Genomic DNA, 17,831 nt, shown 5'->3' with positions numbered 1-17,831 from the left:
GCAGTGATTGCATGGTTTTAGCAAATGCCTTTTGGATTCTGGCAGTTTTTCTATTATTCTGTTTGCTTCTGATGGACTTGAAGCTGTGTAGATTTCAGTGGATGGATGACTATTGAAGAAAGGAAAAATTAATATTTCCTTGCTTTTCTCAAGGAGAAAAACTTTCTCTGAAGGTCTGTCAAACAATATGGCCTTTACTTGAGCTGGCATAGAGCAGGAGCTGTTTAAGTGACTTCAGTTATAAATAGTTTTTAATAAAAGTTCTCCCCCTGCATTCATCCAAAGGGTCTCCCCACTGCTATGTCAAGGCAAAACTAACTGCATTGGTTTTGTAAAATAGCTATTAAGAGACCCATTCAGAATTATAAGGACATGGTTTGTTATCTTGTTTTTTGATCAGATAGTGAAGAGAACTTCATTATTATGCATAATAGTATCATTCAAGAAGTTGACTTGAGAAATGCAAGACAAAGCATCTCCTCCTTCAGATGTTTTGTCACAGGTTAGGTTCTTCATCCACATCCAGAATATTCTCTGGTGGTCTGGATTATGTCAGACTTGAATTCTGATGTTGCTTGCTCCTAAAAAGTGTAATGAATTGTTGTGAAGAGTCATAGGCTTTTTGATGTAGAAAAGACTTACTTTGAAAGGAACATGTTTTTACTGAGAACTTCCAGTAAAAGTACATTCACGGATTTCTATAATTCTGATTTCAAATCTTGCCCTGTTTGGCATGCAGGTACTATTTTGTGTAAAAAAACAAACAAAAAACAAAAACAAAAAAACCTACATAAATGATAAATACTTATACAGTGTTAGACTAGTTCAAAGTACAGTCATTATACCTTATAACCATCTGTCAAAACTATTCTGTTTGTCAGACATGAAAGCACAATTATTACTAGCCCACTGAAAGGATTTGGAGTTGTCTTCCCCCTTCTTAGGAGCCAACACTTTGTTGATGGAATCACATCTATGAATCATGTCCATTATTTCAGTGCTTGAGAGAATATTTCCCACTAATTACAGCCCAGCAGTATTATATCAAACTCCATTTATAACGAACTCCAGCATTTAACAATCCCAGAGCCAGAACTGATTTTTTGTGGTGATGAGGATGCTGCAAATTGACTAACCCTATTATAGCTGACTTGGTCTTTTAGAACTTTTGTTCCAGTCCCATGGGGATTCATTGTAGTGAGGATGTTCTTTATCTTTCAAGACTGCGTTGTTCAGCCAGGATACTTGGAGAGTGCAAATGCCTGATAAATTGCAGTAATTATATGTCCATGTCCAAAATTTCTGTCTAAAAATTACATGAGTTTAATCTAAACCAGTTTATTGATGTGCTCAGGGTGTTTCTCTAAACTTTACAATTTACCAATTGGAGCTAGGGGGCAAAAATTAGACGAAAAAATAGCTCTGAGCTGGTTTTAGTAGCATGTAACCATGCAAACATTAATCATCCTATGTTGAGATAAGTGAAAGTCTTCCAGATCTTTGCAGCCAATACTAAAAAATTATAAAACAAAAAAAGCTTCCTTAACAGTATGTTGTTCTTGAAGCTCACATACACATCTTCTTTCTCCATTCTTCTTCCTTCCATTTTGGAAAAGCTTTGCTAGGGATTCAGAAAAAATGAACAAGATTTGATGGCATTAGTTATGAAGTCCCATGTGTATTGTTTTCCATTTCTGCAAAGGAGCATTCACCCAAATTGATCATTACTCCCTTGAGCATATTAAAACAGATATACACCCCCATTTCAAGAGTTTTTGTGTCTATATGTCTACTCTAAAATGATTATTGCTGGTAATTAATCTTTTTTCATAGGTTCTTGTTGTTATTAGTATTTTCTGAAACTTCTTTTCTCTAGGGATGAAATTTTGTATAATATAAATCCTACATTTATATACTCTTAACATCACCTAGAAAGTTAAAAACCTAATCCTTTTATTTTACAGTTGGCAACCTATCCAAGACTTTGTGAAGAAACTGAAAGGATTGTTGCTGGCCATATTCGAGAAAGGGAGGAGAAGACCAAGGGACAGGTGGGAATAAACATGAAATCTGATGGGTCAGGAAACTGTATGGTGAAAGACTCCTCTAAAGATTTTACCTGTATTATTTTATGAAAAGCCTTAACTAGAGATGTAAAATTTACGGAAATTTTGAAGCTGGGGAAAACATCCCCCTCCCCCCCATTTTTTTGGGAAAAGAATGGAAATTTTGGGAAAATGTAAATATATGCAATACTTATTTCCTTAGCACCCTTTACAGATCTAGATTCACTTTGCCACTTTAAGAACATAAAATGTATTATGTATAACTTGGTTTGCTCATAAAATTATCATGTTTGATATATTTATTAAATGTAAAAGTTATAGTTTATTCAGACAATAATTACAAATTTACTAATTGAATTTACTTTAAAATGTTTTTAATTTTTGTTATAACTGGAACTACAAGCTGCTGAACTCTAAGGAACCTAGCATCTCTTAGTTTTTGCTAGTTTATGAGAAGCAGGCAAAAATTAAAGTTGAAAATAAAAGAAACCATCAACATTATAGTAAAACAAAGAAGGTTATTATGTATTCTGGACTTAGTCTCCTCTACAGTGTCAAGCAGATACAGAAAGCACTCATTTTTAGAAGAAAAGCTGAGAAGGAAAGGGGGAAAAAAGCCAAGGCTCATTGAATACAAATTTTGCTACGTTTGTCTAATCAGTGTAATTTTCTGAGCTATTACTATCAGCAGTTTCTGCTTCTTCTGATCCTTCATTTTTATCATCTTCATGGTCTTCTGAAAACTGAAGGTTTGCCCAGACTGAGACAAGCTTCTCTGCTCTTTCACATGTTAGTTTATTTCTTGATTTGGTATGACCATTTCCAAACATAGACAAGGTTCTTTCACATGCTGCAGAAGATGGAGGACTCTGAAGCAGGCGAGAAGCAAGAGCAGTCAGAGGATGTGTTGTGCGAAAGCCTTGCCACCCCGTTGCAGGAGGGATATGCTTGGGGTCAGCCCAGGGATATGTTTGGCAGAGTCCCAAACTGCATTTCTGGGCCAAATACCTGAAGATGTTCAGTATTCTGCAGCATTTGAAAATGCCTTTCCAATATCAAGTCCTAGGTGTATTGCTTGTTTTGTAATCCAGTCAAATGCAGTAGCATCTAGTTTTACTACACAGTTTGAGTGTCACTATTTTATTCTTTACATTCTTTTCTTCCTGCTTCTTAAAGACTGCAGCTATACAATATGAGTAGCTTTTACATACTTTATAACTTCTTTTGCTCTTCTATAGATCTTTTTGTATTGTCCAACTTCATGATGTCATTAAGAGGCAAGTTTAGCCCATGGGATGCATATCCTATTGCAGTAATATGTGGATATTTATCCATTATGATCTCCCATGTTGCTTTCATGTTACTTGCATTGTCAGTCCACCAAGCAAATACTTTACCACTCCCAATCTTCTGTAAGACTTCAAATATTTTACTACTGATATACTCTGCAGTATGCCTGTTCTCTCCTGTTTCAATGCTTCTGTAAAAAAAAACAACTGCTCAGTGTGTTGTTACCACAGTTTATGATTCCTTCTCCCCACACATTTGACCATCTGTAAGGTGGTCTTTGCGCTACCCAGAGTCACGTCGCCTCCCTGCTGAAATAGTAGTGTCTCACTGTAGTAGGTTGTCTGCCACGCCTTTGATGTTATGGGAGATATGCTTAGACACTACTGGGAGGCAGTTGAGATGGTTATGGACTCAAAACATTAGTGGCTTTTCGCAGGGCTCCACCATCGCCATCCCCTGCCCTCACCATACCTGATGTTCCAGGCACTGCTGATTGCCTCTAAGGTCCATTATTATCTTTGCTTCAAGGATCTCGACTAGGGCCCTTGTCTAAGTGGCTGCTTGCCTTGTTCTTCCTTGCACAGGCCCCAAGATTTCTCTTTCTCTGGTTGTGTGTCCCCCGTCACCCTCTTGTAACTGGGGTCCACTCTCTCTTCTTCCCCTTCTGGGGGAGTAATGTCACCTTTGTGTTCCTCTTCCTTTTAGTTCTCAGAGTGGTTCCCTTCAGCACCACACCCGCCCCCCCCCCGCCCAATTGGACTCACCAGTCACTCAAGCTTCTCTGTTGGCTCCAATTTCCGGCTGGACCTTGTCTGGTAAGTTACGGGGTTGGAGCTTACACTTTGGCCCTCTAATCAATCTTCTTCTCTCGCCTGCTCTCTCCTCTTCTCCTCTGCTCTTCTCCGCTTTCTTTCTTTCTCTGCCTCTCTCGGGATGCTTCCCCAGTGTCCCTTAAATCTTCCTCTCTTCAGCTGGGTCCATCGTGGCAGTTCCCTATTGGCTGCCTGCCTGACCCAGCTGTTCCTTCTTTGCTTGTCAGCATGGTACCTCTCCCTTTCTCTTTGTTCTTTTCCCACACCACTTTTTTCTTCTCATGTGTTTGATCCGCTGCAACCTCAGCCAACTTCTTCGATCGTTCTGATCGCGGTGGGGTTTGGCATGGCTCCTCCTGCTCCCTGAGGTAAATTTCTCTCTTTTATTCCTTCCTGATTCTGTTCGTGGCAAGGTGCTTCAGGCACCCTGTCACACACCTCCCCCGCACCCAGTGGAGAGTCCCCACAAGATCTCTGTCATCATCTTTTGTCCGGATCTGTTCTTTTTGTTCATCAGCATTCCCTCTGGTCCGTTGCCGTCTTGTCAGTCGGGATAGGAAGTCAGCCACGATGTTCATTCACCCCGGCCAGTGCTCTATAGAAAAAAAAAAAGGTTGCAGGGCTAAGGCCCATCTCATTAATCTGGGGTTTTCTGTCTTGGAGGTCTGGAGCCACTGAAGTGGAGTGTGGTCAGTAATAAGGAGGAACTTTCTCCCATATAAGTAATATATAAACAGTTGGATTCCCCATTTTATGGCCAGACACTTTCTTTCAAACTTTTTACTAGTGAAAGCTATAGGCCTTTCTTCCCTTTGGATGTATTGTGACAACAGCGCCCCAACAGCCGTGACAAGCATCCGTGTGCAACCGGAACATATGTGAAAAGTCTGGGGTAAACAGCGACAGGGTGTTACATAGGCTTCTTTTACCTTGGCGAACACTGTCTGGGCCCCTGGGGTCCAGTCTAAGCGACCCCCTCCTCGGCCTTGTAGCAGGTCTATAAGAGGGGTGGCTGTTTCTGAGAACCAGGGTATGAGTCATCTGTAATAGTTCACCAGCCCCAGGAAGGACCTTAATTACTTCTTCATTTGAGGTAACCTGCAGACCCGTATTGCCTCCACTTTGTCTGCAAGGGGTGTCTGCCCCACTTTCTCCCCTACCCCACTTTAATCCTCAAATACCTTGTTTCTGATTTCCTGAGGGCACATTTCTTGGGGTTGGCCGTTAACCCACTGCGCCTCAGGTCTTCTAGGATATTTTGTATACGCCTCGTGTTGATCCCAGGTCCAGGAGAAGATCACTATATCATTGATATAGGCTGTGGCATACTCCTGGTGTGTTGCTAGGATCCTGTCCATTAGCCTCTGGAAAGAAGCCGCTGCCCCATGTAGGTTGAAAGGCATCCAAGTGAACCGTTGCAAACCCCAGAGTGTGCCAAAAGCTATCTTCATCTTATCCTCTGGTGCCATGGGGATTTGCTAGTACTCTTTCATTAGATCCAGGGTTGAGATAAACTCGGCCTGCCCTATCTTCTTTAGCCTCTCTTCTATATTAGGCATTGAGAAAGCATCAAAGGAGGAGATGCTGTTTACCTTCTGGAAATCGATGCAGAGCCTGATGGACCCATCTGGTTTTGGTACCACCACCAGGGGACTTCTCCAGGGGCTCTGTGATTCCTTGATGATACCTTGAGCCAGCATCTGTTCTAATTCCTGTTGTACTGGGGCATATAGCACCTGGGGTAGGCTTCTCCAGTGTTCTCGTACTGCCTGCCCTGGGCTCGTCTGGATCTGATAACATACCCCCTTTGCCTAGCCTGGCACCTCTGTGAAAACATCTTTATATTTTTGCACCAGGCATTCCAGTTCCCACCTTCCTTGGGGTAGCTGTTCCCCTATCACTGGGGTCAGCAGGGGGTCATCACTGTCCTTTGACCACTTGGGTCACCACTCCTCCATTACCTCTCGTTTTAACACGTTTACGTGGTACACTTATCTACCTTTCTGCATGCCCGGTCGCTCTGCCTCATAGTTGGTGGGGCCTGTTTTCCTCCATACTTTAAACGGACCTTGCCATCTGGTCTTCAGTTTACTGGTAAGGTCCAGTAGTATTACCAATACCAAGTCTCCCTCTTGGAATTCTCGTATCTGAGTCCCTGAGTCATACTGGCATTTCTGATCTGCTTCCTCCAGGTTATTTTGAGTGATACTTCTCATCTTCTGTAGCTGCTCTTGGATCTCCTACCCGGTGGGAGTTTTTACTACCCCCCGCTGCCTCTTCCTCTCACCCTTCTCAGACTATGTCTAACAGTCCTTGAGGCATGTGTCCAAAGATTAATTCAAAAGGAGAGCACCCAAGGGAGGCCTGGGGTACCTTTTGAATTGCAAACAGGAGCGGGAGTATACACAACTCCCACCTTTTGGTGTCCCCCTGAATGTACTTTCGTATCATGGACTTCAGGGTCTGGTTGAACTGCTCAACCAGGCCATCAGTTTGTGTGTGGTACACCGAGGTTCTCAGATGTCAGATCCTAAAGATCCTGCATACCTCCTTTAATACTCTGGATATAAAGTTAGTACTCTGGTCCATAAGCATCTCCTTTGGGATCTCCACTTGTGAACTCCCATCTGATCAACTCTTCTTCCACCTCAGGGGCTGTCACTGTTCTCATAGGTGTGGCATAATCCACATTGACAAGAGCAGATTGGTACCCAGCAGCGCTCCTGGGGAGTGGGCTGATTATGTCAGGGACAGTTTTATTGAAGGGTCTTGAAACTACCTCTAAAGGCTACAAGGGGGCCCAAGGTGGTAGATGGTCCAAATACCACTGACATTCAGGGCAGGCTCTATAGAACTGGTCCACCTGTTTATGGAGTCCTGGCCAATATGCCCACATTATAAGCCGGGCTATAGCCTTATCCAGGGGCAGGCAATTATTTTGGGTAGAGGACTGCTTACTGAATTTTGGCAAGCCATTGAGGGCCACATGACAGGCAGCCGGGGGAAGATAAATATTAATTTTCTAAATTCTTTAGGGGCCGCATGGGCTAGATAGAATTATTAATTCATTTACCCCATCACCTGTTCTATCCTGTCAGACACCTGGACCCTATATTCAATAGGGCACCAATTGTCTCGTGTTACCTGCTGGTATATGGAGCTCAATCCATTGGGGTGTCCATTCATGATTTATGGTTTCTGGTAATCTAATTGTAGTTGCAAAAGCAGTGCATTTTGTTTATCTTGCAAAATATAATGCTAGAATCTGTGTTGTGCTTCAACTCTTCTTTGGCCACATAGAATTAGTCCTAATTTATGCAAAAACAGTCAGTGAAAATGAGGTCACCACATGGACCTGAAGGTAGTTGTTGTTGCTCCTTTTTTCCCTAGGTTATTAAATAAGCAAAGCAGGAAAAAGCCATGGGATTTAGAAAATATTGCTGCATTTGCCTTAAATTGTTATAAAAGACAGGTGTTTAATAACATAGCAAACTGAAATTTTCCTTTTCTTTTATCGTTTTCAGGTATTGCTGTTGATTGACATCCAAGTATCTTATATCAACACCAACCATGAAGACTTCATTGGCTTTGCAAAGTATGTAATAAAGACTTTATTACAATGACACACTCTTCATTTTCTATTCATACCAATTTAACTTAAAAACAAAAAAAAAGGAAACCTTGAAATATAACAGTGGAAATGTGTGGTGCCCACCCTCTGATGTTTAGGTACAGGCTCACACTCAACACACATGAAGTCTAACACTGGTGTTGGTCACAACATTATTCTTCTTGTATTAAAACCCTGAAGATGCAAGATTGGCAGTGTTTCAAAATGTGTCTGGTGGCAGCTTACATAGAAGGAGAAGAAAAATAGACTGTAGACAAGCCAAGTCAGTATGTAGTGTATCCACATGAAGGGAAACCTAAGATAAGGGGATAATTTATACCATATCTTTCTAAAATAAGCAAATCTGAATAGCAAACTACCAGTGTTTCTTACAAGGGCCTAGCATGATAGTTTAGATTAGTTCTCCAAAAGAAAAATCCAGATTTGGCCAATTAATGTTAACACAATACATTTCTTGAGCCAGGATGCTGACATCCTCCCTCCATGTGTATTATTTCTCCTGGGGTAATCCTGAGGTTTTTTTGCCTCCGTATTGTCTTGTGTTTTGGAAATAATCTGCTTGTCCATATATTAAAAAAATAGTTATGTGCCCTGTTTGAACAGTATCAATTCCATTTGTTTCTCACTATTTTGTTGTAATATCGCATCTAATTTGAGGAAAAATCCATTAATCTGGGTATGGTACAGAAAAGAAAATTACAGATGGTCAGTTTCTGAAGATGTATGTTTTTAAAGAATATTATTCACTCATCTTCTCCGGAAGGAAGAGGTTCTGAATGACCTGTTTTTTTCATCATTCATGGAAGAGGGCGCTTTTGTCTTCCACTGGAAAGGAATGTGTTGTTGGATTACTTGGAGAAGCCTATCTACCTAAGCAAAGTATTCCGTCTGGTGACTTAAAACTTTGATCCGTAGGAGTTGTTGACAAAATCCCATTCTTTGGTATGCACAGACCACAAAATGGCAGTCTATTTACATGTTTTAATATTTGCAGTTGTAAGTAAGCATGTCTGCTAGCAGTAATGTTTGCAAGCTCCTGTGTGACAGATGAGATCTCAGAAAGGTAGGGAAGGGCTTATGTCATTCCCATCTTTAAGCAAAGGAAAAAAGGAAAATATGGGGGATTTTAAAGCCCAGTAAACCTGACTTCAATACCTAAGAAGTTTTGTAAGTCAATTATAAAGCAGTCAGTTTGTCAATATGTGAAGGACGAGGTGGTGGAATTAGTATCCAGTTATGAATTTGTTAAGAACAAATCATGCCAACCAATTTCGTTTTCTTTTTTTATAGCATAATTGATTTGGTGGATAGTGGGAATGTAGTAGATAAAATGTACCTAGACTCTTGTAAGGTTTTTAACAGCCCCATAGTCTCCTAATTAAATTGGAGAAAATTGGGTTAAATGGGATTACTATTACGTGGCTATATAACTGATTAAATAACTGCAGGCAAAGAGTAACCTTACATGGATAAATGACAGATCTGTCTGGGAGTCTCAGGGTTTCATAGGGTCTGTTCTGGGTCCAGTACCATTTTAATATTTTTATTAGTGACTTGGATGCAGTGATAGAGAGCACATTGATCAAATTTGTAAGGGTTGTAAACACTTGAAGAAAAGGATTGAAATTCAAAGGGATCATAAAAAATTGAGAACTTGACTAGAAACAACAAAATGAAATTTAACACAGACAATTGTAGTGTGCTCCAGAAAGAAGAACAAAAAATACAGGTGCAGAATTAGGGGTAATTCGCTTGACAGCAGAACTTCTAAAAAGGATCTGGGAATTAATGGTGGATCACAAACTTGTTATGAAACAGCAATGTGATGCTATTGCAAAAAGAAAAAAACAGTTTAACAGAAACACCGTGCACCAGACAACAGAGGTGATAGCACTACTTTGGGTGCCACTGGTTAAGCCTCAACTGGCATAATATATCCAATTTTGGGTACGTTATTATATGAATTGTAGAGAAACTGAAGAGGGTCTAATGGTAAACAATGACGTTAAAGGGGTTGGAAAGGAAGCTGTATGAGGAAAGATTGAAGCAAGTAGGTAGATTTAAATTGGAGAAAAGTAGATTTGTCAGGGGGTGGGGGAAGGGGAACATAATAACGGTTTCTAACTATTTGAAAAGCTGCCATAAAGTAGATGGAGAAACATTGTTCTCTCTTACCACAGAGGGCAGAACACATGGCAGTGAATCCTACACCTGAGCAAGTAGCTTGACTCCATGACTCTCAGTCCCTTCTAGTCTTACAGGCCTATAATTTTTTCCTAAGAAGATTGAACATTACATGTCAAAGTGAGGGTCGAGAGGTATTTCCTTAATGCAAGCTTATGTGTATACCAAAACAAAAAATCAAACTAACAAACTTGTTATGGGGCAGCTTTTATGTTTTCTACATGAAGGGTATTTATATGCTCAGTGAACACACAGGAGGCTTTAGGGGGATATGCCATGTCCCATGAAGTGACAGATAGCAAAGTCTTTCAAATGTGCATGCCTGTGATTGTCCCAGTGAAAACAGCTGGGCAATTAACACAAGTAAAGTTGTTTGTGTGAGAGTACCTGCATAATTGGAGCCTATGTACCCAGTGCTTCAACCTTTTTCTGGAATGGCAGAATTGCACACTTGGGTGTTTAGTCTGGGATCTAAATAGATTTTGCTTAGATTTCTTATTTATACCTATTCTCTTTTGTACTTTCAAATCAGTGCGTGTGGATGATGCTATTTTAAATGCTTATTTCTACCAGTTAATTGGTGTTTGCTGAAATGTCTGCAACTCTTATTCAGACAAAATTTGCTATTATCAAATGGCTGTTGTGAAGATTTAATAGTCTATTAGACAAAATGTGTTTTTCAGACACCACTAATATTTGTATTGTGTAGTCTAATTGGCAGTGGATAGCTTATAAAATGCCTTTAGAATTAAATTTTGCAGCAATCATAACTTTTCTGTTTTTAATGAGGAACGTGTTTCATTTCAGTAATGGACTTGCCAAAGTTCAGGAACTGTGCAAAATCATCTGAATTTGTTTGTTTTAATTTAAAATGTGCTGCATTACTATAAAATTCCACTTTTTAAACTACCTTTTGTGATGGATTTATCTATTGCTTTTATATTTATGCCCTCAAAGAGCATATAAAACTAGAAAAATATCCAGAAGAAGCTGGCAGGGCAAGGCCATTAGGGACTTTGTAGGAGGGGGAGGATTTTGTTGCATAGCTTTAAATAACTGAAGTGACTTATTTTTCCATGGCTCTAATATCGATAGGCTAAGGTTTCCCACACGTGCAAATGTGCCATAACTTTTACATGCCTGTAGCAACCTTTAAAAGATACATCAATGGAAATAGAGGCTTACTTAGTAGTACAGCATATATTACAAAGAAAGTGACTAATAAGGATCTTTACATGCTGATCTATTTTCTGTTCGTAGTACTTAAGGATACTACTAGAAGAACTAGCCACTAACCAATATTTATGTGAACTGAGCTTACTGTGTTTCTTTTGTATGAAACTACCATCTGATTCTGGGCTCTTTAAATGTTTTATTTCCAAAACCTACTGCTCAGGATCTAGACTAGCATTTCTGATTTTCTTCAGTGTAATATTTTTCTTTGTTTTCTTAGTGCTCAACAAAGAAGCAGTCAGGTTAACAAAAGTACAGTTGGAAATCAGGTAGGCATCTGTTAAGAAAATGGTGCACTGCATGTACAAGTGAATGCTAGCTACTTGTTTTATCAGCTGTGTTTTTTCTTTAAGCTTATTATTTACCAGTTTTGCTTGATACATATTGTAAAATACATCTTTTCTTCATTCTAGTTTTATATAATTTTTTGGAACCATTTGACTCCTTATGTTGCTACCAGCTACATATTTTAATAAATTTGCGACAAGTTGCACTGCTTTTTTTTTTCCAGTGCCTCTTCCCTTTTGCCCTTTAGGACATAGAATTTCTCTTAATGTTGCCCCTAAATTAAGGGGTTTTTTAACCTAAAACTTGTGCATGAGTTCAGTTTTCAGAACTCTGAGTATTGCTTATGTGCTTTTTGTCCCACAGTAGTTTACTAATTCACACATGTGCACAGCTTGATAACAGAGTGAAGGGGCGAATAAGTTGGCAAAGGCAGATTTGTCTACCTCTGCTAAAACCTTTCATTTAACTTCATAATGATTATGATTATATACCACAGTCTTGTTTTAAATAAACCCAGTTAGTTTTCCTGATTGGTGGTCACAGACTAATGGCATTTTTGCTGAGATTGCTTTAACCAGATAAGCTGGCTGTCTCTCTTTGTGTGGCGTGGACTTGATTCTGTAACATGCTGAGCACTCCTTAGAGGTGGCTATCAACTTTCATCCTGATTCCATTGCAAGTTAAGGCTGCTCAGCATTTTCCAGGATCAGTTTCTGGGGGAGGAGGAATGGAGGGGAGGGAGGATGTATATGTATATATTTTCTAGTTAAAATAATGAAGGTGCTACAACCAGTCTAAAATCTATGCTTAGTTATTTTTCTCTCAAGCAAACAACAATCATCATTATATCTGTGGTCATTTTTGATGGTGTAAATTCTGGATACACAAAATTAAGATAAAGGCACTTTACTTTGATTAAACCTAGTTGGGTTGTTTACATATCTTTCTGATTCTAGAGCATGGTTGCTCCCATGCCAACAATAGAAATGAAGAGGCAAAGGCTGAGATTTTTTTTTCAACTGATTACTGATTTTGAGTGAGTGTGAGCTTACTTAAAGGATTAGATAAGCTCCTGATTTGTAGGAAGTGGGTGTTCAGCACTTTCTGATGATCAGTCATCTTTTTAAAAGTATCATAAGTTGAATACCCAAAAACTGAAATTCATTTTCTAAATTATGGCTAGAATGGTCCATTCTTATCCTGGAAATCTTAAAGCTGTGATACCCTTAGATTTTGACCATATTCTCAGTAAATAGTGGTTTTGACCTAATAAACTTGACAGGATAAGGGAAAAAAAAGCAACTTGAAAGGTCTAAATACTGAATGTTATCCAAAGACTAGTTCCTCCTTTCCCCTGGGAAATGCTTCCTTTTTTGTTTAGTCAGACAGGAATGTGTCAAACATGTATAGTTATCTTCACTTTCGATTGTCCCATTAAAAGAAAATTTTCCAGTTGTGCAATTGCATTGATATATATGAACAGAAGTAACTACTTGTGACTCAGAGTAACTATTTTGTTTTAAACATTGGGGTTTAAGGAAAAAATGTGAAAAATTGTAATTTGTTGGTTAAAAAACAAAACAAAAAACAACACTTTGAAATTCACACATTATAGAGATAATGTTAAACGGACTTTTTATTATTAATTGTTTTAGCTTAACAAAATTACTTCCATGGAGACAAAATGATTCTGAAATAAAACTTTATTTTTACAATTCTTTGCTATTTCAGGGAACCAATCTACCGCCTTCAAGGCAAATTGTACGAGCTAAGTTCTGTAAGCTTTATTGTTGCTTTTTCATTTAACTTCTCAAAGGGCGAAGTTTGTTGCTAACTCATTAGTGAATGCTTGCAGTTAAACATTTTACTGTTAAACTATCTCATCTTTAACACCCCAGTGAAATACAATCACAGTTCATCCTTTCACTATGACTAACCTGCTGTGATTTACAAATCTGAAGTAGTGCAACTAAAATTGTCATATTAAAGTTTCAATAAAACGTATATGTTATAGTTCATTAAATTACCAACTTTTTAAAACAACTAAATTGTATATTAATGCTTTCAAAAAGCTTAAAATTTTTAACTTACTGTTTTAAACAAATAAACTAAAACAACTAATTATCAGTGTCCTTTTATAAATATCATTGGAAAATAAAATATTCCTTTATCTGATGTTCACAACTGATGGAGGTGCTCTGCCTTTTTGAAAGGTGGGTGAATGTTGATTTCAGTAACTAAAGGGACATATCAGTTATTTCTTGAGTGACAACTGTTTAAAAAGGGCCTTGTATCTTAACTTACAAAAATATTTTTTGGCAAGCACAGAACCAATAAACAAACATCCTGATATAATTTTGTAAATATCTAGCATTTTCCTACCATTTTATTTGTAGAATTGGAAAGATCAGTATGTTAGGAATAGACTCTTTCCCAACTTTTCCATCTTACAAGTAAATTTTAATAGTAGTTGAATGAATGTTATATTGTGATTTATACTTAATACTCTAAACATTTAGCAGTTCATTTTTGTAACAAGTCACACTCGGTTCAGTGACTTAGAGATGAATGATAAATTTTGGTTGTGCTTTCTGCTGTATAACATGTATTCTTTGATAGGCTCTGTGTGGTATAACTAATCCATTTTTGGTTTGTTGTTTATTGTGACAAATTAGAGCAATAACCAGTATAAAAAGAGTAAAATGTTATGTTTAGCTTTTGAGTAAGGCATATGGGACTAAACAGAATTGAATGATTTGTTGGAAATATGATTAAATTTACCCTCAAATGATTTTGGGTACCTTTATGCAATGCCACATCTTCCTTGTTGTTTGTAATATGTTTTGAACAATGATGAAGAAGAGGATTGCTACTCATTGCAGAAATAAGGTCATATTTATTTGGATTATATCTGTGCAAAACATGTAACACGGATTTCTGTGAAGCATACTTTTTGCTCCTTTTTTTCTCTACTAATCTATCTTATTACACTTAATCTTTGATCTTTTTGCTACCGCCTGAGGTTTTGACCTGACTCAAGATTTCTTTTTAAGTCACAGGTTAGTCTGTCTTCAAATCTGTTTAACATAACCAGTGTGAAACTTTGTTTTACATAGCACTTCTAGAAAAAAACTGGTTCATGAAGACTGACCAAAGTCTTAACTGTATAGTTTGCATGGTGAAGTTATGGTTTTGTCAGTTACTAAAATTTTGTTAAACATTGTCACTTTCAGTGAAAATCTCATTTCCAATAGAACTTTCAAACACAAAAGGTGTCATTGCTTTATGTGTTCGGTCATTTACCACCTTCAGTGTGAGAATATGTGATGGATCTTACATATTGCTTAAAAACAGAATTTGACGTAATTCAGTAGCAAAATACTAGAGTTACCCCATATGGAGTAACCATTACAATTGGAGTAGGGGCTAAATCTGAACCTTAAATTGATTTGAAACCTTTTGAAAAGCCTTGCAAGTTTGGATCCAATAGGCTTGGTTCTGGTTTTTTTACTAAACTCAAACTAAGCTCAAACCAGGGATGATTCTTGTCCCTTTGAATCAGTGATTGAATTTGTGTGAACTCTGTTGATCGTTGCTCACCTTCAGAGGTCAGAGATAACTTGCACCATTTTCTTCAGTTTTCATTAATCCTTTTGCTTCATGTTGTCAGCACACTCTACCTCTTAAATGCCTTTGACTTGTTGTATAATCTAGAATGATAGCTTTAGGTAAAAGAATCTGTCTGAAAAGACGAGTGGATGAAAATAAGAACCCATGTCTTTGTCATTTAAAGTGAAACTAGAATGTCTTAAGTAGGGAAGAGACAGTTCTGTTGAGTAAGAGGAACCTGTTTTGCTGTGGAACATTTTATGATGATCTAGTCTAGAGCTGTCAAACTCATCTGGCCCAGATGAATGATGCAGGACTGGTCCACAGGTCAGATGAATGACATGGGGCTGGTCCCATGGATCCTCCCCTCCCCCACATGTTGGATCTAGTACCTGTTCCAGTGCATTCAGATGTAAATTGCATGTGGCACCCACTCCAGCCAGTTCGGCATGGGCACCACATGTAGCATGGGACCCAGACTGTCTGGAGCAGGTGCTATGTGCAGTGCAGTCCTACACTAGTTGGAACATATATTGGATTCAGCATGCGGGGGACTCGCAGACTCCTCCCTCCATGCTGGATCCAGCACCCACTCCAGCCACTTTGGGACTTGCACTGTACACAGTGCATGTCCCAGACTGGCCAGTGTGGGTGGTGTGAGTCCATGGGAAGGGGGGATGGGACAGTTCCTTAACTGGCTCTTCATAGGTGCTGCTTGCAGTTCAGGTCCTGGAGCAAGTGCTGTGTGCGGCCTGTGGATCAAATCAAGACCCAGAGCCAGCATCAGGGGCTAGATGACGTAGCTCCATGGGCTGTATCTTTGAAACCCCTGATCCTCTTTGATTACCTGATCTTAAATTTCAAAATGACTTTGAGATGTGCAGTGCTGTAGAGTTTTCACTTCATAAGATTGTAGGAGTAGACCAGTGGCTTGAACACTCATGTTCTTTACAAGCTTTCAGTTCTGCTACTATGCTATTCCATCTTAATTTGCTTTATCACTTCAATTTTGCTTAACTGTATTTGGATGCATATGATGTTTCTTAATGCTTATGTCCTTTTTGTTTCACCAAAAGCTGAATTCTCCATCAAAGGAAGTACCTTTAGGAATTAAGCCAGTACCATCACTTTTCCAGTCACAAGATCTATTATCTGCTATGGGAACTGATAGGAAGCAATGACAACCCAAAGAAGGGCACCTTATGCCCAGGAACTTGTTTGGGAAACAGTCTCCTAGAGGTTATAAGTTTGCAAGCTAAGGAGATGAACAAGATATAGAATTCATTTGGTCTGTGTTCACAGTTGAGCTCTGAATATGAGTTATAATGGAAGATACCCTGAATATTTTGATGATTGCCTTCTATACAAACCAGTATTCTACTGTTTTCTGAGCCAACTGCAAGAGGACCTTTGGATTCATATAATTCACTAATCTTCTTTTCCACCCTTTGAAGTAGATCTTCCTCCAAAACATTATTCTCTTCTGGCCTCTAGCAACAGTGAAGCGCTTCACATTTTAACATAAGGAAAATCCTGATGTTTTATTCACTGATGTGTTGCTATTCTTATGCTTTTTATGATGCTGCCAGTTGGGACAAGTTTTCTACCATATTACAAGTAGTATTATAGGTAGACAAAGTATTTTTAGGAATTGCATTGTAACTAGCAAAGCTTTGGTGGACCAGTTGTGTATACATGCAAATACTCTAACTTGGCCACTGGCTTCTGTTTTGCTCCTGTTGGTTGGAGTCTTGATCTGCTGATTTGAACGCTTACCCTTTTTCCTGCCTCCTTGGACTGAATATAAATCTAGTCTTTCACGTATTACCTTTTAAAAGTAGCTAGCACAACTGTTGACACTTACTTAATGCAATCACCCTGTCCTACAATTTGCTCTACTTAAGGTGTTTTTTTAATTCATAGAGATATCTGTAGTAAGTTGTGCATCCATTTTTAGTTTATACAAATCTATTTTTGCCCATCAAATCCTGCTTTCCTGTTTACTCATGAAACAGTGGAGAGGGAAGGGAACAGATATCATTTGTTTTTGTGCAGCTGAATTATCTGCAAAACGACTTCCTCTGGTGCACATGCGTGTGGACGCACACATGTGCATATGCGCACACACCTCAGAAGTTTCTTTTTTTCAGTTACCCTGGTTTAGTTTTCCAAATTCTGAAGGAAGGAACTGTGTCATCCTTTATTCATCCTGTTCATACTATCCAACTTCCAGACAGAATATTATCTCCACACACTTCTTGTGTACTGTTAATGTTTCTCACCTTCCTGACATTCATAACTCATGTCATCAGTATCCGGTACATGAAAAATGAAATTCAGTAATATGATTAAAAAAATCCTTGTGAGTATTTGCAACCGACGCATTGGGAAATGAAACAGAGTATAAATGGTCATGAAAACAAATACTGTTTTATCATTCTGGTTGTTGAGAGCAGCACAAAAGTTAAACAGCATATTGGTTAAAAGTAAATTGTAGGGACTGAGACATTTCTTTAAAAATCTATGCTATTCATATCAAAGATAAGGTAAGGTTTGGGTTAATTTTGAGAGGTAAAGCCAGTTTGAGACTCCAGTCTGAAAATCTGAACAATAATACTTAGCCAGTGTGTGTCCCTTTCTGGAGCTTTCAGTGTAGCCTGAGCCTTTTCTTTCTTTTTTTTTTAAAGATAACATTGGGCGCTAACAGATGTGAAAACA

At 38.6% G+C, this 17,831-nt stretch overlaps 1 protein-coding gene across 9 annotated transcripts in view; it reads left to right on the top strand.

The window, feature by feature from the left end:
• The window catches only part of DNM3 (dynamin 3), a 366,866-nt gene that overhangs the window by 117,217 nt on the left and 231,818 nt on the right, over positions 1-17,831 (top strand). For 8 of the 9 annotated variants that reach the window (XM_090049992.1, XM_090049990.1, XM_090049997.1 and 5 more), the window contains exons 11-14: positions 1,965-2,051; positions 7,693-7,763; positions 11,437-11,485; positions 13,236-13,265. In XM_090049992.1, coding sequence (XP_089906118.1) covers positions 1,965-2,051; positions 7,693-7,763; positions 11,437-11,485; positions 13,236-13,265 — 237 coding nt within the window. The remainder of the gene's footprint in view (positions 1-1,964; positions 2,052-7,692; positions 7,764-11,436; positions 11,486-13,235; positions 13,266-17,831) is intronic. The other variant, XM_090049991.1, reaches the window with a different exon arrangement.

The sequence above is a fragment of the Crocodylus siamensis genome, chromosome 5 (assembly GCF_052110815.1).
Source record: "Crocodylus siamensis isolate JL-2025a chromosome 5, ASM5211081v1, whole genome shotgun sequence".
Taxonomy (NCBI): domain Eukaryota; kingdom Metazoa; phylum Chordata; order Crocodylia; family Crocodylidae; genus Crocodylus; species Crocodylus siamensis.
Note: the sequence above shows the minus strand (reverse complement) of the source record. Positions and strands in the feature narration are given on the sequence as shown.